The sequence below is a fragment of the Rhinolophus sinicus genome, linkage group LG10 (assembly GCF_036562045.2).
Source record: "Rhinolophus sinicus isolate RSC01 linkage group LG10, ASM3656204v1, whole genome shotgun sequence".
Taxonomy (NCBI): domain Eukaryota; kingdom Metazoa; phylum Chordata; class Mammalia; order Chiroptera; family Rhinolophidae; genus Rhinolophus; species Rhinolophus sinicus.
The window spans coordinates 70622961-70648217 of NC_133759.1; the positions used below are offsets into that span (position 1 = coordinate 70622961).

Genomic DNA, 25257 nt, shown 5'->3' on the forward strand with positions numbered 1-25257 from the left:
ACTCACTTCTGAAACTATTTGCCCAGAGATAGAATCAGATCCCTCAGGTTAGGGGCTCAGTCCCACAAGACTGTCCCCCACTTCACACACCAATTGCAAGTCCAAGTTGTTACCTGTGCTTCTGACCAAACTGCTATAAATCAGAGGTTCCCATAACACCTTACACGGTTTTGATTAATCTCACAGAACTCAGGAAAAATGGTTTGCTTACTAGATTACCAGTTTATAATAAAAGTATATAACTCAGGAATAGCCAGATGGAAAAGATGCATAGGGCAAGGTGTGTGGGACAGACACAGAGCTTCCATAGTCTCTCTGAGTGCCAGTCTCCCTGAATCTACAAGTGTTCAACAACCTGGATGCTCTGGAACTCAGTCCTTTTGGATTTTTATGGAGGCTTTAATACATTTGCATGACTGATTAAATCGTTGGCCACTGGTGAGATAGCTCAATCTCCAGGCCCTCCCTGAGGTTGGGATGGGGGTGGAGCTAAATTACAACTCTAATCACTAGCTGGTTCCCCAAGCAACCAGTCCCCATCACCAGGGGCTTTCAAAAGTCATGGCATTAACATGAACTCAGGTGTTTGAAAGGTGTTTGTTATGAACATGAAAAGACACCCTTATTACTCTCCTTAGGAAATTCCAAGAGTCTGGGATCTCTGTGCCAGAATCTAGATCAAAACCAAATACATACAGAGGGTGCCAAAGCAAAGTATACACACTGTAAGAAAGGAAAAAATGTATTAAAATTGTAATACTATATACCAACAACAAGAGATGAATACTGTTGCCTCCAGTGCAACAAAGGCAGTGAGCGAACAAGAAGGGGAGAAGGGTTCAGAAAGAAACAGAAATCAAGAAAGTTACCAAACGGGCCAAGGGTACTCACAGCTTCAAAAGACTGAGAGCCCCGAATCAGGAGGCTTTTTTTGATACACACATAAAGAAAGCAACATTGTTTTCTCCAAGGTCTGTGAATTTCACACATTATCCTAAGAAACTGATTCAAACTAGTTACCCTTGCCTGCAAACAGCAGAACCGTCAGTTTCAGGATGTACCTCCCCAAGGGACAAAACCTTTATGCTGAAACTTACTGAAATGGATAGATGGAGAACTCATGTTATTACATCATTGAATCTCTTCCCAAGCAGGTTGTGGGGAAGGAATGCAGCCACAAAGGCAGAAGCTCTCCTTAGCCGGGGGAAGGTGGGGGTCTATGCCCAACTCTGTCAACGCTGTGGATTCTCCTGTTGGTCCCCACGCAGCTGTGCCTGGCTTGAGTTGTACCCCCCCACCCCGTGGGCAATCTTACTCGTCATTGGCTAACCAGCCATCCCCTGGGGCCAAACAGGGAGACATAAGGTGTAAGCACAAAGGTGAGGCAAAGTCCCTGAAAGGATTAGTCTCACAGACTCCTTTCTTTAGGGGTAGGTATGAGGGTACAGACGGGTAGGCTGCTGCGTGACAACAGAATACAAGTCATATGTATACATTTTTTTGGCACCCTGAGTGTATATATCTATATATACATATACATGTATATATCATCACAATATCACACCTGTCCTGTTTTCCCTGCCCCAGCCCCAGAGTCGATCATTTCTCCAAGTTGCCTTTGTTCAATTTAATGGAAAATAGTACGAAAAACAATGCTGGGTGCTAGCTGTGCTCGCTGGTACTGGGGTGTTATTGTCAAAGCAGACAGAACTAGGAACTATATGTATGCATTCCCACTCATCCATCCATCTGTCCATCTACCCACCCATCCATCCCGTCTCCCATCTAGATATACATAGTAGAAACCATGAGTTCACAGAGTCAGTCTTTCACTCTACTCTCCTTTCCCCTTTCTGTATTTTTTTGTAGTTTGTATATTTTTGTATTGTCATTATTCATTTTAATGATTCAAATTGTCCCACAGTTGGTCAGTAGAGCCTCGTCAATCTAGCTCCAATGTCATTTTGCTGTGTCCCCATCAGTTTTTGAGCACGTTTGTACTTTATGGCACAAGAAGGTCCAGTCTCACCTTGTGCTTTTTCTGTCCAAGCTCTGGAATCAGCCATTTCCCAAGTTCATGTTAGCGGGAATTGATATTTAAAACTGGGATATAAGCCCTAGGTGAACTCATTGCTTATGAGGTGACATTGCTACTAGATCTTTTAGAACTAGAAAATATATTATATATGTGTGTATATGTATAAATATGCAAATCAGTTGATACCTTTAATCCAATCATGATTCTCCCTTCTTTTCCCCATTCCAGTTTCCTGGTCCACAGTGAACATCCAGGCTCACGGGAACATCAATGCGTTTTTACTCATTTGCTAAATTCTATCATACACACAGAAGAGCTATGGAATTGCCTCTTTTTCTTAAAGAAAATCATGTCCATACACGTACACATACACATCTACACAGGCCAAACCCTTCTCTCTGTCCCCGTTCTGTTGTGCTGAGTCTGTCCTCTGCTGACATTTTGGGGGTGCTTCCTCCACCCTAGAGGAAGCTTCCCAGGACCCAGCCCTGTGGCCAGGAGAGCGCCTCACCACAGGCCCAGGGCGGGGTCCGAGGAGTCATAGGGCTGTACCCAGGTGTCACCATTGTTCTCTTCGGAGATCCATGTCCCTCTAACCCGCAACGGGCAGATGGTGAGCGGACCCGAGTGTTCACTGCCATCGGGGGCTCGGGGCCTGAAGTATGCACAGAGCGGCCCCGAGAAAGTGTCGGTGAAGGAGAAGATGTGGGAGCCATCGGACACGTTGAAGAAGGCCAGCTTTCCGGCCTCGCAGTCCAGGAAGACGCCCACGCGCCGGGGTGGCACGCGCAGGGTGAGCGCCACACGCTCTGGCTGCAGCACGAAGTACTCGCAGTGGTTCCACAGCCCCATCACCCAGTAGCCGGAGGCCGGGCTCAGGTGCACCGGCCCTGTGCGCGCCACCGCCTCCAGGCAGGCGCCCAGGAACCAGCGGCTGCGCCGGCCCACGTCCACCTCCCAGTAGTGGCGGCCGGCCTGGAAGCGCTCTCGGCTCAGCACGCATGTCTGCTCCGTGAACCGCTGCGGGTCGCCTGGGGACACTGGAAGCCCCGCCACCCCTCGGGAGGACACGCTCTTGCCATCCTGGGAGACCTCCAGGCTGGGGTGCGCAGAGGCCGGATCCAGAGTCACATCCGCTGTGCAGAAGCACTGGGTTAGTGCCCGCGAGGATGGTTCTCGGCCCTGCCTGTACCCTCCCCCATATGCAACCCTCTAGTTCCTCAGGTGGAGCAATCCGTGGAATATTCACCCCAGTCTCACCCCAAAACACCCCTGGACTCAAGTGGCTTGCAAGTCATGCCCCAGCATTTGAATGTGATTAAAGGAATCCTATTTCCTTTCTGAACTGGAAGGTTCCTGCTATACCAGGTGCCATGGAGAGCAGATAGCAAACAGGTAGGCTCCTGGGGCTGGAGGCCGGCTCACTGCTCTCAAGTCCCAGCAAAAGGGAAGGAGCCCTGGGCTAGAGGTAGTACCCGCTGGTCTCACCACAGGTCTGACCTAGAGAGCATCACATGAGCTCTGGGCTTTGGTTTTACAGCAATTTTAGGATTTTAAAACTGAAGGGGACCTCTGAGATCATCTAGTCCAGTGCCTGGTACTCCATCACTCTAGCCCCCAAAACACACCCATTTCATGGATGGAAACCCAGATAGTCCCTCCTTTCAGACTATCTAAGAGGTTCGTACAAACTGTGTATTCACTTCTGCAAACTTTCTTCCTACCAGATGGAAAGACCTAGTGAAACCCAGAAAGCTATATGCTTGTGGGAGCTTGTGCACACAGATGTGTGCATGTGTGAGTCAATCACGTGTGCATTCAAGCATGTATGTGTACATGTGTGCATATGCAGGCCTGTCTGTCATGTCATATGCCTGCAAGTGGACTTGTGTGTCTGTGTGTGCAGGTTCGTATTTAGCTTCTGGAGGACTGACCCTTCCTCTAATCACAGATCTCTCCACCTCCCTCTGTTTAACATCCAGCCACACAAGGCTGAGTTTCTTGGCTCCCATTACCTGCATACTGTTGGGCTGCTCTCCACTCTGAAACCAAACAGAAGAAAAAGAGGTTCAGAGAGCTGAGTCAGTAACTCTGGAACCTTGAGGGAAGCTCAAGATGTATGAAGGACACAGTCAAATGGAATGACGCTATTCCAACCGTGACAGCTGGTTTGGGTCCACTACAACATTTTCCCAGGGATTTGGGATTGGATAGGGGGCTGGTGTCAGGGCTGGGTTATACCACAGCTGCATGCAGGCTGAGGTTGTGCTGGGAAATGCAGGAGAACAGAGCATGTGGACAGAGAGAACCAGTACAAGCAGCATGGGTGCCCTGAAGGGTGGAGAGAAAGCCTCAATCTCTGACGGGCAGCTTGGTCCCAGGAGGCCCAGCTGAGGCTGGCTCCTGTCCTAACATGTCCTCTAGACACCCTGTCCTGCCTTCTTTCTTAATGTGAGCCATTCTGAGTGACTTTCTGCTTCGTTTCATCTTGTTCTGTTTATGACAGAGATTCATTACTAAGTCACAGCATACCAAAAGCAATAGAAGAGAGTTCCATAAATTTACAACAAGGCTTTTCAACCCTAGTTTTGCATGATAACAATGAGTAGAATTTTGAAAACATATAATTCTGGCATAGAAACCTCAGTTCCATAAAGATGTTGATTTTCTCTAAATTTAGCTGTAAATTCAAAGCAATCCTATGCAAATCTTTTTGGATTTTTAAAAGGAACTTCATAAATTTATCCCAAAATTTATATTTTAAAAAGGTCCATTAACTTTAAAAAGGATGTGGAAATGGAGAACTTGTACTTAAGTACTATAGAAGCCACAATTTTTAGAAACAGTGACCTAATAGGTGGCCACCAGACAGACTCATGTAGATGTGGGAACTGAATATGCACTACAGGTGACACCCACATCAATGGCAATCACAGATGGTATAATAGATGGTGTTGGGAAAGTCAATTCTATATGGAAAAAAAATTCACTAGATTCTCACTAAACACCACATACAGTGGTGAATTTCAGATGAATTAAAGACCTACACATATAAAGTGAATAGAAGAAAGTGTAAGAGAGTCTTTGAGACCTAAGTGTGAGGAAGGCCTACTTCAAGAAAACTTGAAAAACACAGGCCATAAGGTTAAAATGTGATGAAATAGATTTTATCAAAATGAATGATTTCTTTTCAATAAGAGGCACCGTGGATAAAGCTAATAGTAGATGACAGAACAGAAAAAGAAATTCATAATATTTAATACTAATGAAGGATTAATCTTTGATATATATAAAGATCTCCTGTGAACCAATAAGAGCAAGATAGTAACCCCACATGAGAAATGGGCAAAGGTTGAGAACAGGCAATGTTCAGAAGAGGAAGCCCCCAAAGCCAACTAGCATATAAGAGATGCCCAAACTCCTCAATGCTAAGAGTGCAGACTGAAAGCACAACGAGGATCAGTTATCCCCACACACTGGCACACTTAGAAGGCTGGCGCACATGGGATGTGGGCACGTGGAGCTTCCATGCCGTGCCAATGGCAGGATGCTGGCACTGCCTTCGGGGATCCCTCTACCTCACTTAGTTACATACCCCATGAACCAGCAATTCCCCTCCTGGGTATATACATCCCAGAGAAATCTCCACACTGGGCCAGATGGTGTTTGTGTTGTGGTTTGTGGTGGTGTGGACTTAGAGGCAGGCTGGCTGTCTCTCCAGGAGGGTGGCTCTCTAAAATGGAGTCCTACACAGCAGGAAGGAGAAACAGACCAGATACACATGCAGGGTGGGATGGACGTTAAAACACAGTGAGGAGTGAGACAAACCAGAAATAGCACAAGACTGTAGAAGTCATTCACATAAATTAAAATGCATGTGCACAAAGCAAAAATTCACATTTTTCAAAAACATATACACTATATAAAGATAGATGTTAGACTGGTTGCTTTATGGAGGGAATGGAGGGAGATACAGGGAGAAATTTTTACGTATAGGGAGGGTATCATGCCCACCCCAGACCTACAAGTCAGAGTCTTTGAGTGTGGGCACCAGAAGCCTAGGGGATTCTTATGTGCAGCCAGCATTTGGCACCAATGGTTTACAGTATGCTTATAGCTCAGGACAATAAAAGAGCAAAAGTCGAATATAACCTCTACCAGTGACATAGATTAATTCATGCCAAGTGAAGCTGTGAAATAAACCAGAATGAAGTGTGGTTGGTTAATCAGGGGGAGTGACTGGGATGCTGAGATGTAAAGTGGACCATGGTGGTGGGGGGGGGGGGAACAGGCTTCACTCACCAGCCTGGCCTTCAGCCCTTCTCCAGTCTGAAGCAGCCAAGGAGAAACAGAATTAGAACACCAGACTCCTGCAGCTTCCCTGCTCACATGTCACATTTACACCCACCCCTGCCCCCTGGACATTTTTTCTGCCACCCACATAGCCAGCAGGGGTCCAGCATGGAAATCATACCTGGCTGGGAAGTGAGAAGAACATGCATGGGTAAGCAGATGCTAAAATGTGGACAAGAAATAGCTCTAAGAGGGGTCACTTACCAAGCTCTGTCTGCAGCTTCCCTATAGCAGAACACACGGAGAAAACATCAGCTTTCCGCTTAGTGGAACCACCTTCCTAAGGCAGTCAGGCCACTGGGAAGATGCTCCTTAGTCTTAAACCACCGCTCACCCCAATCCCATCCAATGTGTGAGTGTTGGGGAGCATGCAGTGTCTTGGCACTGAGGAGCCTCATCCCAGGGCTCAGGTCTGGTTTGAAGGGGCTACTGGTGTCTGCCCGGAAATCACCAGCTTTCTGGTGGCAAAGGTCCTATGGAGCCCCAGGCGCTGAGCACAGCCTGCCTGAGCCTCAGGGTCACTTACTGTGGGCATTATTTAAAGGACTGGGAGGACCTCACACTCAATTACTTCCCCTGGCCAGATGCCAAGACTGATGATTTGCCACAAGAAATGCATTCCTTTGATTTCTGCACCCTATGTTTTCTTTTAAAAGTAAATGCTCCTGGGAAAGGCAACACTTAACACTAATTGTGACTCCACTATATTTACACTGTGCTCACTTCAGTGCACTCTGTCCAGTGGTATTTGAATTAAAAAGAGAAGGATATCGTAGGAAGGTGAACCAGTGGGAGTAAACGTTTAAGGGTGGAATTGTAACAGAATCGCTGTAATTGGCAGGGAAGGGGTTGGGAGGGTCTGTCCAGGGGGTCTGAGGTCAGACCTCCTTGGCAACTTCACTTAGAGTGCTGGTGGGAGTGGAGAGGTGGGAGGCACAGAGGGATGTATTTAGAATTAGGTAGTTGCCATGCATCGCTTTCCAAAGGGAGAGTAAAGTCACTGAAGCCCTCCTTGCACCGCACCCCCCGGGTAACCCCACTAGCCCGCAGCCAGCACTGTGGGCGTGGCACCCGGAACTTACCCAGCTCTGCTGTGAGTTTCCCTGGAGAAGAAACGAAGAAAAGAGGGAAATCTCGATGGATGAACACTGAGGCCTCACTTCCCCAAAGTGCACAGATTGGTTCCCCGTGCGTTCTGGGGACCTGATTGGGCTGGATGCACAGGGGGGTGGGCTCCGAGGTCGGGGGGGGGGGGTAGGGAGGAAGCGCAATCCTCAGCGGCACCTCTCTCTGCAGGGCTCCCAAGGCCCCGCGGTCTGACCCACTCTCCTGCTGGCCCCAGCGCCCCGCTTCTGCTAGGCGGAGGTGGGGGCGGAGAGCGCGCCACTCCCCTCGCTTACCTTTGTCCTTCTCCGCCTGCTCCTTCAGCTTTTCTGAAAGGAAGAAGGGCGGAGAGCGGGGCTGTGTGTGCGCTTCCTGGGGTCCCACGCCCGCTCCCAGCCCCGCCCCCACCACCTTCATGCTGGCAGAGCGGCAGCGGGAAGGAGACCCCACCTGCGGGTACCTTGAGTTCGCTGTCGCTTGTGAAAGAAGCTCAGCGCCACCGCCGTGAGGAGTGCCAGGAGGAGCGGCAGTCCCACCAGAGTCCCGAGGAAAGCTCTCTTCCACGGGGAGGGTGCGGGTAAAAATACGTCTGGAAAATACCCACGGAGAGTTGTCTCCATTTAGGCTCCATTTAACACTAAGTTACAGACTTTCTGGACGCCGTGTGCTGGAAAACCTTCCTAGTGACCGGCTGGCGCATTAAGCCTCCTGGGCCTCGCCACAATCACTGTAAAATGGGCGTGACTGCGGCTGCGCAGCGCTCAGGCGAATGTGGGAAAGCGAGGCACAGCGCCGGACTTGGATTTGCTCAGCAGAAAGGGAAAGTGCTGCGAAGGATGCGAAAGGAGGAGAGGATGGGCCCCACCGTCGCCCCCGGCTTAGAACTTCTGTGACCAGTCGCTGACCTCCCGCTACTTCTTCCCACTTTTGCCCCGCATCTGCAGGACATGAGAATCCAAGGTCAACCCCAGTGAATTATTGCTCTCCGCCCGCACTGTCCAATTCACAAGCCGTCTCCCCGCTTCTTGCAAACACTTGGCTTCTACTTCTCAACACACCTTCGGAAAAAGTTGATAGAAAAGCCGCGTGAGGGCTGACTGACAGTTGTCCCCTCTTTCCTTCCTACATTCGTTACGGAGCATACAGTGGCCAGAGGGTAGACATATAGGGGCAAAAATGGAGAGGAGCCCTTTAGAAAAGCTGTGGCAACTGAGTAATTTAGTCGGCGATAATTATTTTTAAAAATGATGGTGTGTTTTTTTTTATCTCAGTAGTCTTTTAAATATATATACTTTTTATTATGGTAAATGTACAACATGAAATGTACCACCTTAACCCTTTTTAAGCTTACTGTTCAGTGGCATCAAGTGCCTGCACGTGGTTGTGCAAATCACCACCAGCACTTTTTCGTCTTCCCACAATGAAATCTGTCCCCATTAAACACTAACTCCCCATTCCCCCTCCCCCAGTCCCTGGGAGCCTCTATTCTAAATTCTGTCTCCGTAAATTGACCACTCTAGGTACCTCATATAAGTGGAACCCTACAATATTTGTCCTTTTGGGTCTGGCTTATTTCATTTAAAAATGTTTTCCCCCTCCCTCAGTTTTCTAGCAGTGCATTTTTATTGTCTTGTATAAATATATTGGGCCACGATGGATATGTCCTTCACCACAGATGGTTTGCTAAGTAGTGACCTAGGGCTCAGTGTCTGATGCCATCCTGACCTGCGACCCTTGATCTTATCCTGTTCCAGCCTCATCCACTTCCTTCTGCTCCTGCAATAGCCACACAGGGTCCCATCTCAGGGCCTTTGTATTTGCTGTTCCCACTACCTGAGTGCCCTCCTCACAGATATCTGTGTACTCACGCCCTTTGGAAAGGATAAACACAAATCTAAAGAGGGAAACAATGGGAATTTCGTTGGTGCAAAAAGGCAAAGAGACTTTCCCTGTTCCCTTCTTAGTATATTTCCCTTAGAAAATGTGTCACTCTTTTCTTTATCCTATTGAGTGTATGTGAATCATTTTGAAAGCTAAATTGCCTAATTGACTTCCCTAATCCACCACTTTTAAATCCACATTCACACCACACCCTGCTAAGGTGCCTCAGCTCTCTTCCTTGCTTCCTTATTCTCTATAGCACCTAACAGCTTCTAATGTACTTGCACAATGTAATTCACCTTTTGTTCATCCGTTTTCCCCACTGGAATGTGAATCTGAGGGCATGGGTTTGGGATACATTCTGGGTACTCAGTAAATATTGTTTCAGGGATGACCTTAGGAACACTTGGGCTCTCATGATGACCTTCAGTGAGTAGAGTTTCTGGGGTTGAGCTCAGGGTTTTGTAGTGTTGGCTTTCTGGGGCCTTCCCCGCTTACTGTGTGGGTTGTCAGTTGTATTCTTACTGTGTCTCCCTGAAAATAAGACCTAAACGAAAAATGAGCCCCAGCATGATTTTTCAGGATGACATCCCCTGAACATAAGGCCTGATGAGTATTTTGGAGCAAACATTTATATGAGAACCAGTCTTGTTTTTGGGGAACCATAATAGTCATTTTCTGATATCCAAACTGCTGACTTTTGAGCTGTCAAGGTCAGCTTACCCAATATATAGCCAGGCCCCCATACCATTATGTCCTTATAATTGGCCTTTGGGACAATGGACATGGAGGCCTTTGGGACAATGGACGTGTGATGACTAGGAAAATGAGGGTGAGCTGGTACCCACTAACCTGCTATTTGGATCACAAATTCTTTCTTCTGGAGGAGGAGGGGGTTCTGTATGGAGCAGGACACATTGCGGTGGGCACCCCCTTGGACAACCACAGATGTTTCAAGACTGAACAGGCCCTGGGCATCCTGGACGATGGCTTCGAACACCGGAGGCAGGCACTGTCCCCGATGGTCTCTCCACTGAGCCTGGGGCTTGGGGTACCAGCCACTGGAGCTGCACCTCAGCTGAATGCCTCCTTCCTTGAAGCCCTCAAGCAAGATGTGAGGGTCAGAGCCCAGCCCTGGAAGTGGCAGGAGGAGTGGGAAAAATTAGTCCCTTTCTCAGAAGCTGTGGGTGAAGTTCAAGCCACCATTCATCATTTGCAGTCCCCATTAGGCATTGTGAACTGTGACTGCTCCTAAACCACATGTGGGCTCCCAGCCCTCCACCTGTGGACTGTAAATGACAGTCTGATTTAGTGGTGGCAATGTGGGGACAGTACTACCCCTGAGGAACATTTGGAAATTTGGAGTGGGGACCATTCAACCAGGAAGGGCTACTGACATTTAGTCATGTTATGCAAGGGACAGTGCCCTCGGGTGAAGAATAATCCCTCCCCAATTTCAATCGATTGTTGTCTGTCTGTTTTGAATTCCATCAGAGCACAAGTGGCTGTGATATATGCACCCCTCTATCACCCCACACTTGTGGAGCAAGCTTTATATTTTGAATATGCAAAAATCAACATGGTTTAAATGCCAACACTGTAAAAAATGTATATCTGGAAAGCCCCATACCTTTCTCCGTCCTCTCTATCCCTTCACCCCCTCCTTTGAGTAAGTAATTTCATGAGTTTCTATTTGACCCTTCACGTGTTACTTTTGTACAGTGTACCTCTTTCTTTGTTACAGAAAAGTTTACATAGGAGATCTGTGATAAAATGGTGGCATGATGTGAGCCTTTTGAACTCTTCACTGGAATTTACAACAAATTGAATAATTATAATTCCACAAAGGACTCCCTGCACAGAGATAGGCAAGACTCAGAGGCGCACTACTGAAATTATGTAAAGGTGGGCAAGTTGGGCAGGTCAGGAGGGAGGTGGGAAGGGGGAAGTGTGGAGACAGGGACACAAGGGCGCAAGATGCAGACCTAGCTTGGTGCTCTGAGCTCCCTGCATCCCAGAACTACCGCAGCTGCAGGAGAGGGAAGAACTCGGACTGCTAGGGCTCTGCTTATGACCCACAGGGCTGAGGGGACAGTATATAACACGGCTGAATCCAACGCTCATGGCAGAGACCTCGGAGCAAAGACTGAGGGAAGAAGGCTGAAAATGGTGGTTTAAGCCCTCACAGCTGAGCAGAGAACAGCCTTAGGCACTGAGACTAGCTGCCACCTCCCTACCCTCCCAGAGCTCACCCCGCCCCCACCTACCCAGCGCTAGAAGCTGAACAGTAGTGGTATCAGATCAAAAGAACAGAATATTTGTAGTTCTGAGAACTGTGGTCCACAGACACGGACTCGCAGCCCAACTAGTTAAGGCAAAGGGGAGGGAGCCGAGGAAGCAGGACTGGCTGTGGTGGTGGTCCCCGTCATTGCTGTGGGCCACCTATCACAACCCCCCCAGCCCCTGTCCCCACCTATCTGGGAAGATCCCAGGAGGAGTAAACAGAGCTGCTGAAACACACGGGCTCTGAATGTGGTACAGGAAGAGCTTTGGAACTTCAGAAGCTCTCCGCATACCCCGCAGAAGTGGTGCCGTATAACCAAGGCCAACTGTTCACAGAGGAGAAGCCCGCCTTCCAGGGACTCCCCCTATTGTGTGAAAAGCCAGAAAACTGCAGAGAAAATAACACCATAGTGTGAGAGAGAATAAAGGGCTGCAGTTGGAGAGAAAATAAAGCATTCTACCAACACCTACTGGGAAAAAAAAGAGACCTCTTTCTATCAACGTGTTGCAGAGCTCACTCCTGTTGATGTCTAGGAAGAGAAATAATAAATCGTTAATTGCCATGAATACCCAAGACAACAAGACAGCTGGGAAGAAAATGAAAAGTCTCCAGTAAATGAACTTAAAGATATGGAACTATGTGACTTAAATGACAGAGAATTCAAGATTGCAGTTCTGAAAAAACTCATCAAGATGCAAGAAAACACAGACAGGCAGTTTAATGAACTCAGAAACACAATCAAAGAACAACATGAACATTTTACCAAAGAGATTGAAATTTTAAAAAAGAACCAAATAGAATTTCTGGAGATTAAGAACTCCATAGAAGAAATGAAGAATGAAATAACCAGCTTAGATAGTAAAGTTGACCAGATGGAGGAAAGAATCAGTGACATTGAAGATAGAAATCTGGAAATGACATGGATGGAAGAACAAAGAGACTTGAGACTTAAAAGAAATGAAAGAACTCTACACGAACTTTCTGACTCCATGAGAAAGAGCAATACGAGAATAATGGGCATACCAGAAGGAGAAGAAAGGGAGAAGGGAACAGAGAGTATATTCAAACAAATAGTCGAGAACTTCCCAAACTTGTGGAAAGAACTGGATCTTCGAATCCAAGAAGCAAATAGAACACCTAATTACCTCAACCCCAACAGACCTACTCCAAGGCAAATTGTACTGAAGCTGTCTAAAGTCAACGAAAAAGAAAGAATCCTAAAGGCAGCCAGGGAAAAGAAGATGGTAACTTACAAAGGAAAGCCCATTAGACTATCATCAGATTTTTCAGCAGATACTTTGCAAGCCAGGAGGAAGTGGAACCAAGTATTCAAACTATTGAAAGACAGAAATTATGAGCCAAGAATAATGTATCTAGCAAAGATATCCTTTAGATATGAAGGAGGAATAAAGACCTTTCCAGACATACAAAAGCTGAGGGAATTTTTGTAGCACACTACCTACACTACAAGAAATACTGAAAGAGGCTATTCGACCAGCATCAATAGAGATAATTTGTGGCAACCAAAAAGTGGAGAGAGTAAAGGCCTGAACCGGAATATGGGAATGGAGAAAGTAAGCATGCTGAAGAAAATGAAATACTCCAAATATCAGACTTTCATTACATAAATTTAATGGTAACCACTCAAAAAAAATTCCAGAACTGAAATATATGCTGTAATAAAAGAAGAAACAGAGGGAAAAATCATAGAATACCACCACACAGAAACAATAGACAACAACAAAAAGGCAAAGAAACAATGGAGACACAGTCTTACCAGAAAACTAAAGATAGAATGATAGGAAATCCTCACATATCAATAATCACCCTATATGTAAATGGACTGAATTCACCAATAAAAAGGCACAGAGTAGCAGATTGGATCAAAACACTAAACCCAACCATATGCTGCCTCCAAGAGACACATCTCAGCTACAAGGACAAACATAGACTCAAAGTGAATGGGTGGAAACTGACACTCCAAGCAAATGGTATCCACAGAAAAACAGGTGAAGTCATACTGATATCAGATGAAGCAGACTTCAGGATAAAAAAGGTAGCAGGAGAAAAAAATGGATATTTCATAATGATAAAGGGAGTATACAACAAGAAGACATAACAGTCATCAATATTTATGCCCCCAATCAGGGAGCACCGAAAAATACCAAGCAACTACTAACAAAACTAAAGGGAGAAATTGACCAAAACACAATTATACTAGGGGACTTAAATACATCATTGACCGCTATGGATAGATCATCCAAACAGAAAATAAAGAAAGAAATAGCAGCCCTAAATGACACATTAGATGAAATGGACATAATTGACATTTATAGAGCACTTCATCCTAAAACATCAGACTATACATTCTTTGCTAGTGCACATGGAACATTGTCAAGGATAGACCATATATTGGGACATAAAACTAGCCTCAGCAAACGTAAAAAGATTGAAATCATACCAAGCATATTCTCTGACCACAAGGCTTTGAAATTGGATATCAACTGCAAAAAGAAAGCAGGAAAAACCACAAATACATGGAGATTAAACAACATACTTTTAAAGAATGACTGGGTCAAAGAAGAAATTAGAGGAGAGATCAAAAGATACATAGAAACAAATGACAATGAAAATACATCCTACCAAAATTTTTGGGATGCAGCAAAAGCAGTTTTAAGAGGGAAATTTATATCATTACAGGCCTATCTCAAGAAACAAGAAAAATCCCAAATAAATAACCTCATGTTACACCTTAAAGAACTAGAAAAAGAAGAACAAATGAAACCCAAGGTCAGCAGAAGAAAGGAAATAATAAAAATCAGAGCAGAACTAAATGAACTAGAGAACAAAAAGACAATAGAAAAAATTAATATGACAAAGAGCTGGTTCTTTGAAAAGATTAACAAAATTGACAAACCCTTGGCTAGACTCACTAAGATAAAAAGAGAGAAGAAACTAATATTTTCAGAAATGAAAAAGGGGAAGTTATTACGGATGCCACAGAAATAGAAAGGATCATCCAAGAGTACTACGAAGGACTATATGCCACCAAATTCAATAACCTACAAGAAATGGACAAGTTCTTAGAAACATATAGCCTTCCTAGGCTGAATCATGAAGAACTGGAAAATCTAAATAGATCAATCACTAGTAACGAAATTGAATCAGTCATCCAAAACCTTCCCCAAAGCAAAAGTCCGGGACCAGATGGCTTCATCAGTGAATTCTACCAAACCTTCAAGGAGGATCTAATACCTGTCCTATCAAACTCTTCCAAAAAATTGAAGAAGAGACAATCCTCCCTAATGCATTTTATGAGGCCAACATTACCCTGATACCAAAACCTGGTAAGCACAACACAAAAGAAGAAAACTACAGACCAATATCTTTGATGAATACAGATGCAAAAATCCTAAACAAAATTCTAGCAAATCGAATGCAACAATGCATTAAAGAGATTATTCATCACGACCAAGTGGGGTTCATCCCCGGGGCACAAGGATGGCTCAACATCCGCAAATCCATCAATGTGATACATCACATAAACAAAATAAAAGACAAAAATCATATGATTATATCAATTGATGTGGAAAAAGCATTTGACAAGATACACATCCATTTATGATTAAAACACTTAACAAAATAGGTATAGAAGGAAAAATACTTTAACATAATAAAGGCCATATATGACAAACATTCAGCTAATATTATAATTAATGGTGAAAAATTGAAGCCCTTTGCTCTACGTTCAGGAACACGACAGGGCTGTGCCCTATCACCTCTGCTTTTCATCATAGTATTGGAAGTCCTTGCCAAAGCAATCAGGCAAGAGAAAGAAATAAAAGGCATCCAAGTTGGGAATGAAGAAGTTAAATAGTCACTCTTTGCAGATGACATGATGCTATACATAGAAAACCCTGAAGACTCCACCAAAAAGCTATTAGAAACAATCAAAGAATACAGTAAAGTTGCAAGCTACAAAATCAATGTACAAAAGTCCATTGCATTCCTATGTACTAACAATGAAAACTCAGAAAAAGAAATAATTGAAAAAACCAATTCCTTTTGCAATTGCAACAAAAGAATAAAATACCTAGGAATAAACTTAACCAAGGATGTGAAAGACCTATATGCTGAAAACTATAAGACATTTTTAAAAAGAAATTGTAGAAGACACAAAAAAATGGAAAGACATTTTGTGCTCATTGATTGGAAGAATCAATAAAGTTAAAATGGGCATATTACCCAAAGCTATATACAGATTTAATGCAATCCCCTTCAAACTCCCAATGGCAGTTTTTAAAGAAATAGAGCAAAAAATCATCAGATTTGTTAGAATTTCAAAAGACCCCGAATAGCCAAAGCAATCTTAAGAAAAAAGAACAATACTGGAGGTATCACACTCCTTGACTCTAGCTTGTACTACAGGGCTACAATAATCAAAACAGCATAGTATTGGCAGAAAAACGACACATAGACCAATGGAATGGAATTGAGAACTCAGAAATAAAACCACATAAATATGGACAGACAATTTTTGACAAAGAAGCTAAAAACACACAATGGAGGAAAGGCAGCCTCTTCAATAAATGGTGCTGGGAGAATTGGAAAGCCACTTGCAAAAGAATGAAACTGGACTGCTATCTGTCACCCTGTATCAAAATTAATTCAAAATGGATCAAAGACTTAAGCATAAGACCTGAAACAATAAACTGCATAGTAGAAAACATAGGTACTAAACTTATGGACCTTGGGTTCAAAGAGCATTTTATGAACTTGACTCCAAAGGCAATGGAAGTAAAAGCTAAAATATATGAATGGGACTATATCAAACTGAAAAGCTTCTGCACAGCAGAAGAAACCATCGACAAAATAAAGAGGCAACCAACTGAATGGCAGAAGATTTTTGCAAACAGTGCCTCTAATAAGGGGCTAATATCTAAAACATACAAGGAACTCATACAACTCAACAAACAAACAAACAAACAAACAAACAAACAAACCAATTGAAATATGGGCAGAGGACCTGATGAGATATTTATCCAAAAGGACATACAAATGGCCAATAAACACGAAAAAATGCTCAACATCACTAATCATCAGAGAAATGCAAATGAAAACCACAATGAGATATCACCTCACCCCAGTTAGAATGGCTGTCATCAAAAGACAAATAGTAACAAGTGTTGGAGAGGCTGTGGAGAAAAAGGAACCCTCATATCCTATTGGTGGGAATGCAGACTGGTGCTGCCGTTATGGAAGGCAGTATGGAGGTTCCTCAAAAAATTACAAATAGAATTACCATATGATCCAGAAATCCCTCTCCTGAGTATCTACCCCAAAAATCTGAAAACACTTATCCATAAAGACACGTGTGCTCCAATGTTCATTGCAGCTTTATTTACGGTGGCCAAGACATGGAAACAACGAAAATGTCCTTTGATAGATGAATGGATAAAGAAGTTGTGGTATATATACACAATGGAATGCTATTCAGCGTAAGAAAAGATGAAATCGGACAATTTGTGACAACATGGATGGATCTTGAGATTATAATGCTTAGGGAAATAAGACAGAAAAGGTAGAGAACCATATGATTTCACTGATGTGTGGTATATAAACCAAAAACCAGAGGGCAAGGGGGAAGAGGGGTGGTAGATGAGGGTAAAGAAGATGAAATATGTGGTGATGGAAGGAGAACTGACTCTGGGTGGTGAACACACAATGTGATTTATAGATGATGTAATATAGAATTGTATAACTGAAATCTATGTAATTTTACTAACAATTGTCACCCCAATTAACTTTAATTTAAAAAATCCTATTAAAAATGTTTACATACTAGAGAACCTCTTATGCATCTGGCTCTTTTGCTCTTAACAGCATCCTGGAAATCACTCCACACCAGTTCACAGAGCTGCTCCAACTGTTTTCAGCTGCATAGTATGGACCACTGCATCGTGTGATGGACCATACTCAGCACCTAAGCTTTAGATCGTTTCTGCTGATTTGCAATTACAAATAATGCTACAAATATTAGACTTATACATGTTTGTTTTTCATAGTTAGCTGGGGAAGGAGTATCTTCAGGGCAAACTCTTAGATTTGAGATTGCTGCTCAAAAGGTAGGTGCACAGACAGTCTTCTTAACTATTGCCAAATGCACAGGCACTGGAGCTTTGCGACTTTGAACTCTCAACATGGTACAGAGCAGAAGACCTGCTTCCCATGGCTCCACCAACAGTGTGTGGTCAAATGTAGCTTTAATTTGGCTTTTGTTCATTATGAGTAAAAGTGACCATCCTTCCATATGTTAAAGGGCCCTTTGTGTGTCTTTTTTTGTAAAGAATTCTTTTATTCATTTTCTAATGTATCTTTCTTTTTGATTTTTTTTTTCAATTAAGCTGGTCTCCAGTTCTCTGTGCATTCCTATCTGTTCTTTTTTTTTTTTTTTTTTAACTTTTTATTTACTTTTACATGTGTTTTTCCAGGAACCATCGGTCCAAGTCAAGTAGTGGTTTCAATCTAGTTATGGAGGGCGCCACTCACAGTGGCCCTGTGTGAGGATGGAACTGGCAACGTTGTTGTTAAGAGCATTGCACTCTAACCAACTGAGCTAACCGGCTGCCCCTACTATCTGTTCTTGAGCACAACAGCTCTACCTCATGGACCCTTTCCTCCGTCTTCCCTGCAGGGGCTCATCCAGGTCACGCACCTGCTACCTCCAGCTCCCAGACAGCTTCTCCAGAGAAGTTGCTAGAGAGGAAGCGGCACCCGTAAGGGCCCTTATCAGCGGGGACCACGCGGTGGAGCTGTAGGATCACGAAGCCATCGGCGATCTCCTCCTTGAGGAGTTTGGTCCTGTTCCGGAACTGCGCCAGCTGCTGCCCGTGGGGCTCCTGTCGCCCCTGGTACAGGTGCACCACCTCAGAGGCCTGGCTGCGGAACCAGCGGATCTCCATGTGCTCGGCGTCCAGGTAGGGCGACAGGTGGCACGGGAAGTCCACCTCTTCCCCGACGATAGCCAGGATAGAATCCCCAGGGCCAACCACCTTGACCTCCTCTAGGAGGAGAAGCCAGAATGATGATCCACACCAGCCCTGTTCAAATATAGGTCTTTACCACCTACCTCGGTTTGCAACTCAGAAATCTACAGTAAACCATTCAAATGAGGATGGGGAGACAGTCGTGTTTCTTGAACAAATAAATATCATGATAAAAATGAATTGCTAATTTCTGCATGATGAAAATAGACATTTTCTGATTTTTGCTTTGTCTGATTTTCTAAATTTTTATAGTGTACATGTACAGTTTCTGTAACAACACAGAGTATTAAAATAATCTATGGGGCTGATTGCTGTGTGTTCTTTTGTTCTTTTTTTAAAACTTAAAGACCAAATCCTGCCTTGGACATTTCTGTTCACCAGGACCTTTCGTTTGATGATCCTCTTCAATGGTGCCTCCCCCTGGCCCCTCATCTCCCCCCAAACTAGTCTGTTTTCTGCAGTTTCCATGACAGCTGTATTCCTGCTGCAGTTGTTCTGCCCGTGCTGTCCCCTGCCACTGGCAAGTCGTGATTCTTCCCTCTGGTTCTGTGCACCTCTTTTCCTACCTCCGAAGGTCAGCTAATAGCCAAGTTCATCCCAAAGATAAAAACCAAGTTCATCTCAAGCTCGACTGAAACCCCATCACCAAATATTCCATTCATGGATCCCTCCTCCCGTCCCTCACGTCACCCATGGAGCACACCAAGGCGACGCCTTCCTGTGTTCACTGTATTGGAGAGCTCCGTGGCCACTGAGTGGAGTCCCCACACCTTCTGACAGCTTTTCTCCCCCACACCTGATGCCTGGCCCTCTCCCTGAGTGCACCCTGCCTCAGTTTACCCTCTGTCTGTCATGCTCCTGGAGAATATGTACCCTGCAAGCCTCTGCTCAAACAATTCCTCCTATCTATGGTTCTTGGCTTTCTGGAAAAAACAAATTGCTCTCTTACCTGTGCTCCCAAATCTTTGGGTATATTTCTCTTGCAGCCTGATCACACAGCTGGACAGGTGGATTTAAAAATACTTTCCAAGTGGTTCAGCCCCAGCACAGAACAATAAGAGTTTCTTGGCCCTGTCCTGCTCTGCCCCTGCCATGCCTATGAGCTGAGGGGTGGTGGGGAGTGTGTAATGGGTGCTGGGGGGCTGGAATGATGGTGGAGCAGCACTGTGGGGCTGGGTGCTGCTGGCGGCCGGTGGCTCTTTAACCACTGGGATGGAAATCTTCTTAAATACTAGCACCGGGCAAGCTCTCAGCCCTGGGAGCACCCGGAGGAGGGATGAGAGGACGCTGATGGGCTCACATCCTGGCTGGCTGGACTGCAGGTCGGATACGCTACCTGAGTTTGGCTCCCCAGGCCGGAAGCAGAGGAGAAGGAGGAAGAAGAGACCGCTGGGCTGAGGCAGGAGCTGGAAGGAGCCCAGGAAGACTGGGCAATCTACCATCTCAGCAGTGGGGCCACCTGAAGAGGGAAAGAGATGCTGGAGTGAAGTGAGAGAGCTGGACCCCGACCCATCAGGCCAGAGGTCTGTTAGTGCCTGAATGATCTTTTGTCTGGTTCTTAGCAGCCCCAGTGCCTGGCTTCTTTTAAATCGTAGCAGGATGTGAGAGCTGCTTCTAATTTTACCAGGCAGCTCTGCAAATGGCATCACTGGCCTTGCTCGCACTCGCGGAGTCGCATGTGGACACTTCCCAGAGGAAGTGGCTTCTGAGGTTTCATTGTTTTAGAGCCACAGAAATATAGTCACACAGTGTGTTTGGGCTCAGCTAGGATTTGGTGACTTTCTCTAAACAAAGGGAAATCTATAAAAACTCTTATGCATTTTCATTCTCCTTGCCCAACTTTGCTTCCTTTGGCCTGAAACATCAGGTCCATAAAACAGAGAAATAAACACATGGTTCTGACCTTTCAGAGTGGGACACATACCTGGAAGCTGCCTGCCAACTTCAACCACACCTAGGACAGCTTCCTCCTGTCCTAGAACCCAAGTGTGGCCTCCAGGAGATCAGCTGGTGACTGTCCCTGAGTCTACAGCATCTCTGAGGCCACGGTGAAGCAGTGGTTTATCTACTTCCACTCCACCCTCCTCCCCAGTCTGCGGTGCAGGAGCCCAGCCCCAGCCCAGGAGAGGGCCATCCTCTCACTCCCGATACCCCCGTTGGGCCTGCAGAATGTCTCACAGTCTGACAGCCATGAGTATGAGCAGCCAGTGCATCTTAGAATATACTGTCCTGTCCACAGGTGTCCTCTGTTTACTTGTGGCAATATAGGTAGATTTTGTAACGGGCTGAACCTCAATTTCTTTGCTTCCATGATGGAAGAAACCAGAGCCAACTCAGAGGTCATTAAGCCTCCCGTAGGTTGACTGGGTGCTCTAAATAAATGCCAGCACCTCCTCCCTCTGCTTCTACCTCCCAAATTATTGCTCTCTGCTCTCCACCTTCTTCCAGAGCCCTTATCCCTCTCCTTTCACTCCATCACAGCACCTGGGGGGGGGCACACACAATTTCTACTCTCAGCATCCTCTTCCTCCCTGCTCTCCCCTTCTGCCACCACACTCCACTGTTTGGTTTTCCTTTTCCCACAGACCCCACAATGTGGCACATGCTCCTGGGGTCCTAGGCCACAGAGCCCCAGCTTTACCGTTAGCATAGCAGTGACAGGGTTTAGATAAGAGACTTGACAACTGCTGGTCCTGCAGCAGGAAATTGGTCACAGGATGTGTGCACGTGAGTTAGTGGTGGGCAGAGTCCCCAGGTCACCCCTGAGCTGGAAGGACCTGGGCAGGTGAGAGTACGATGGAAAGGGTTGATGACCTGTGAGGTGAGTGAGGGGCCTGCCCTCCTGAAGCTCACATACAAGTGGGAAGACGGGGGTGGGGGGCTAGTTGGAGCAGCTTCATTTGGGCTTCAGTAGGAGCCTATGTGGGGTGAGGAGGTCGGAGTTCCTTCTGGAGGGGACCTGGCTATTTTCATGGCCAGCAGCTGTTGGAATAGCTGTTCCCACAATAACCAGAACAACAGCTGCCTTGGGCTGGGGTCCAGGCTCTGGCCAGAGAGTCCAGCCTCACATCCTTTTGGCTGATGGCAGGAACATGTGTGTGTCAGGCCTGGAAACCAGTAGGGAAGAACCCAGAGCAGGGGCTACACGCCGGCTCTGTGTTTTCTCTCCCTCTCCCTGTTCCCTTCTCTTCTCTTTTGGGCTTCTGTCTTTTCTTCTGGACTCTCGACATAGGACCCCAGAATGGCGAAGCCATGAGGCTCTATCAGCACCAGCAAATGCCCTCCAAACAAGGGGGCTTTGAGACGGCTATGGATCCATTTGGATTGTCCGGCTTCTGAGGAACTGGCGAGGACTTGTGAAGGTGGTCACTTGACTTGTCCCTGTGGCAGCCATGGGACATTAGGCCCACAGCTGGGGTGGGGACACTTCACAGGAGGAGCAGTCACTCCAATGTCCCTGGGCAGGGGAGGCTACCACCTGCAGGGGAGGGGCAGTCTGTGTTTTCCAGACTCTGGAATTACTGCAAGACCACAGTTGTCTGTTGTGATACACCCATGTGATTTCCATCACTGAGGCTCCAAGGGCAGGAGGTGGTACACATGCACGTAGGCATGCAGGCATGTGCCCACAGTAATAAAAGTGAGCACAGATTGAATGCTTAGTATCTACCCAGCATTTTCCTGTACCAGAAGTATTAGTATTGTTATTGCCCTAGGTCCAAATCACACAAGGAAACTGAGGCACAGGGAGGCTAGGTGACCTGCTCACACACAGTTAGGAGGTGGTAGAGTAGGGGCTCACCCCAAGCTCTGGGCTTCTCTGAATACAAATTCCTCATCAGCTGTGCCAGGAGTCAGGCTGAGTGCACTCTCAGTCCCCTTTTTCCCAGACCACAACCCCTGTTAGGGACCCCTTGGCCACAGACCTCAGTGCTTGCCCTGAGAGCAACTCACATGCACTGAAGAAGCAGCTTGAGTCCCCAGGTGTGAGCCCCGAGACCGAGCGAGCAATCAGCCAACCAGCCAACCAGCCAACCACCTACCCAACCAACCAACCAAAAATGAATAAAAATCTAAAACCCCACAGCTGATAAAATAACTGAAAACCAGAGTATCCCTCAGAGCTTCTCAGGAGCATCTTCTTGGACAGGAGGGACATACCCTGTGGTCGCTCTGCTCCCAAAACAGAAGGACATGCCTTGAAACCCCTTAGTCAGAGGGAGATAGTCTAGTCTGGTGGTTTCCTGAAGGGACTTCGGAGGGACTGAACACCCCATCGTGCTCCAAAAGACACCTCTGTCCTACCTGCTGCCTGAAGTTGCCCTTTCTGACCTCGTTCTTCACTTCAAAGGCTCTGTTCCTCACTGGGGGTCAAGGGCCCTGTGAGGGGGACACTCTCTGCTCTCACCTATTTGCAGCACAGCATAAATGGATTTTAGATTCTCGTTCGAGTGAGGAGGTTTTGCTGGGGAAAGGTGAGGTTCTGGATGCGCTGGATAGTATTTGGGAAAGATGGAGCAGCCAGTGAGAGGAAGGATGGCCAGAATGGGGGTCTGGGGCTGGAGCTAAGCTTTGCTGAGTGGGTACATTCTCCATGCTCCCTGGGGAGCCTCTGGGACGTCCCATCCTGAAGACACAGGGAGGAGCAAGTGCTGTGCACACTGGAGCTGAAGAAATACCGCCACCCTCCACCCAGGGGAAGCCCATTCCCCCCTTTTCTCTTTCCTTCTCCTTTTCTCCCTGGCCCACTGCAACCACATTACAGTTTTCTTTTATTTGCTTGTGTTCTGTTTATTTTTTGGCAGAAACTTGTGAAAAATTTATTTATATAAAACTCATACAGCAATACTATTTTTACATTTGTACAATACATATGATATGTGATATGATACTGAATACGAAAGTCTAAAATGTCTAGAATTGTGCTGTCCAATACTGTCGCCACTAGCCACACATGGCTATTTAAATTTAAGTTAAGTAAAATAGCACTAGCTACGTTGTAAATGTTTATTATGGTCCTGCACCTCCAATCACTAAACAACACAGAATGGCCTCTTGATTTTTCTTTAAAGCTGTTGAGTATCTCTGTAAAGGTTATTTTTTTACTTTTGTTACTTTCTTGAGCTTGGACACTGCACCATCCTTACTCCATTCCCCGTGTCCTAGTTGAAAGCCCCAGGGTAGGGTGTTTGCACTCTTGCACCCTCTCCCCTTCCAGCACCCGCTCAAAGCATGGCTCTTCACAGGCTGTCAATTGATGCTCACTGGCTTGCTTTGGTTTGATCTCAATAGGCCCACAAGACGGTTTCTACTGCTAGTCTCTAAGGGAGATGAACCGCCCTGATAAGCGACCCTCAGTGAAATGGGATTCGTCGGAATCCTGCCTCCTCAGGTGGAACTGCACAAAAGGGCATCTCCCCGTGGCCACCCTGCATCCCACCCTGCAGCCAGGCTCAGGTGATATGATGGGGCCAAGGAATCTGCGCCCTGCCTCCAAAAGCCATCATTTTCTGCTATCAGTTCTTAAAGGTGCGGTCCAGACAGGCACTAAGAATGAGCCACGTACCTGGCAGGTTGCAGCAAAGGGTCCGAAATGGCAATGAGCCCTGGCAATCCCAACTCCACTGCAAAGCAGATGATTGTTGTAAAGAGTCTTGGTCCCAGTTGAGGGGGCCAGCTCATGTGTGACAGAATTACCCACCTACCTCCCACCTTAAGACACACGCTGCTTGCTCTGCCCTTTGCTATAAAAATCAAGATACATAGAACAAAAGGGGGAAGTTACTGTCACATCCTGTCTCTGTGAGGCAATCATGAATTGGATTTCCATAGAACACGTCCCTCCATGGTCTTAAAAGGAGGGGAAAGGTATTGGGAGTTTTGTGGACTGCAAACTGCAGAAACTCAAAGGAGGACACAGTGCTCCAGCTGGCTGCCCCGGGCCTGGGCTCCAGGGAGGCGGGATGGCCATCCCTAGCCAGCCCCTCAATCCTCACCTTCACAGCAAAGGATACAGAGACTGGAGTGAAATATCACTAACTAAGGGTTAGGAAAAATGTGGTGCCCGGTTCTTAACCAGCCGTAGCCTCCTCTGCAGGTCAAGGGCAATAAGCTAGATTGGGACCATTGCTATAAGTAAATCCTTCAAGAGCTGGTCACATACAGCTTGGAAATGAAGTGGGGCACTGTATCGGGATTTCTCTAATGCAGTGGAGCTCAGAAAAGAAGAAGCAGCCATCACCCCACTACACCGTGTTGTGCCATAGTCCACCGTGCAACTTTAGTATTAGTGGGAGAGAAGCGCAGTGGGTCAAGGTGCCAGCCACATGGCTGCACCCCACACTGACATCCTCCCTAGGGGACAGGTCAGGACTGTGGCACAGGGCAGACCAGCTCCTGCAGAATCTCCCCCCTGCCCCAGGGACTCCCAGAAATTCCTAGTGTTGGGGAGTGGGCTGTGCAGGAGCTAGGCTGTGGGTGAGCAGGTGGAGTAGGTGACCATGCCCAGGTGGCTGGTGCCTGCATCCCAGGCTTATGCATGCTTAAAGATG

The 25257-nt window shown here is 46.2% G+C and overlaps 2 protein-coding genes across 2 annotated transcripts in view; one reads left to right on the forward strand and one right to left on the reverse strand.

The window, feature by feature from the left end:
* Positions 1-25257, forward strand: part of LOC141567351 (butyrophilin-like protein 9) — a 365947-nt gene that overhangs the window by 166007 nt on the left and 174683 nt on the right. The gene's annotated exons all lie outside the window — the stretch shown is intronic.
* BTNL9 (butyrophilin like 9) lies at positions 727-24451 on the reverse strand. The gene is made up of 11 exons (XM_074313367.1): positions 24273-24451; positions 20043-20165; positions 18376-18723; positions 10229-10510; positions 7956-8084; positions 7792-7824; positions 7474-7494; positions 6596-6616; positions 6341-6367; positions 4054-4080; positions 727-3174 (listed from the first exon to the last, which is right to left on the reverse strand). Exons 2-11 carry the CDS (start codon positions 20146-20148, stop codon positions 2546-2548), a joined length of 1623 nt encoding a protein of 540 aa, XP_074169468.1. The 5' UTR covers positions 20149-20165; positions 24273-24451; the 3' UTR covers positions 727-2545.

Bases quoted from the DNA above. Each gene is read 5' to 3' on its own strand.
- BTNL9 (XM_074313367.1), bottom strand. From the start codon at position 20,148: ATGGTAGATTGCCCAGTCTTCCTGGGCTCCTTCCAGCTCCTGCCTCAG. The intron at 7,495-7,791 runs GTAAGCGAGGGG...TTTCTTCTCCAG, and splicing joins GCAGGCGGAGAAGGACAAAG to GGAAACTCACAGCAGAGCTG. The intron at 6,617-7,473 runs GTAAGTTCCGGG...GTTCTGCTATAG, and splicing joins GAAACTCACAGCAGAGCTGG to GGAAGCTGCAGACAGAGCTT.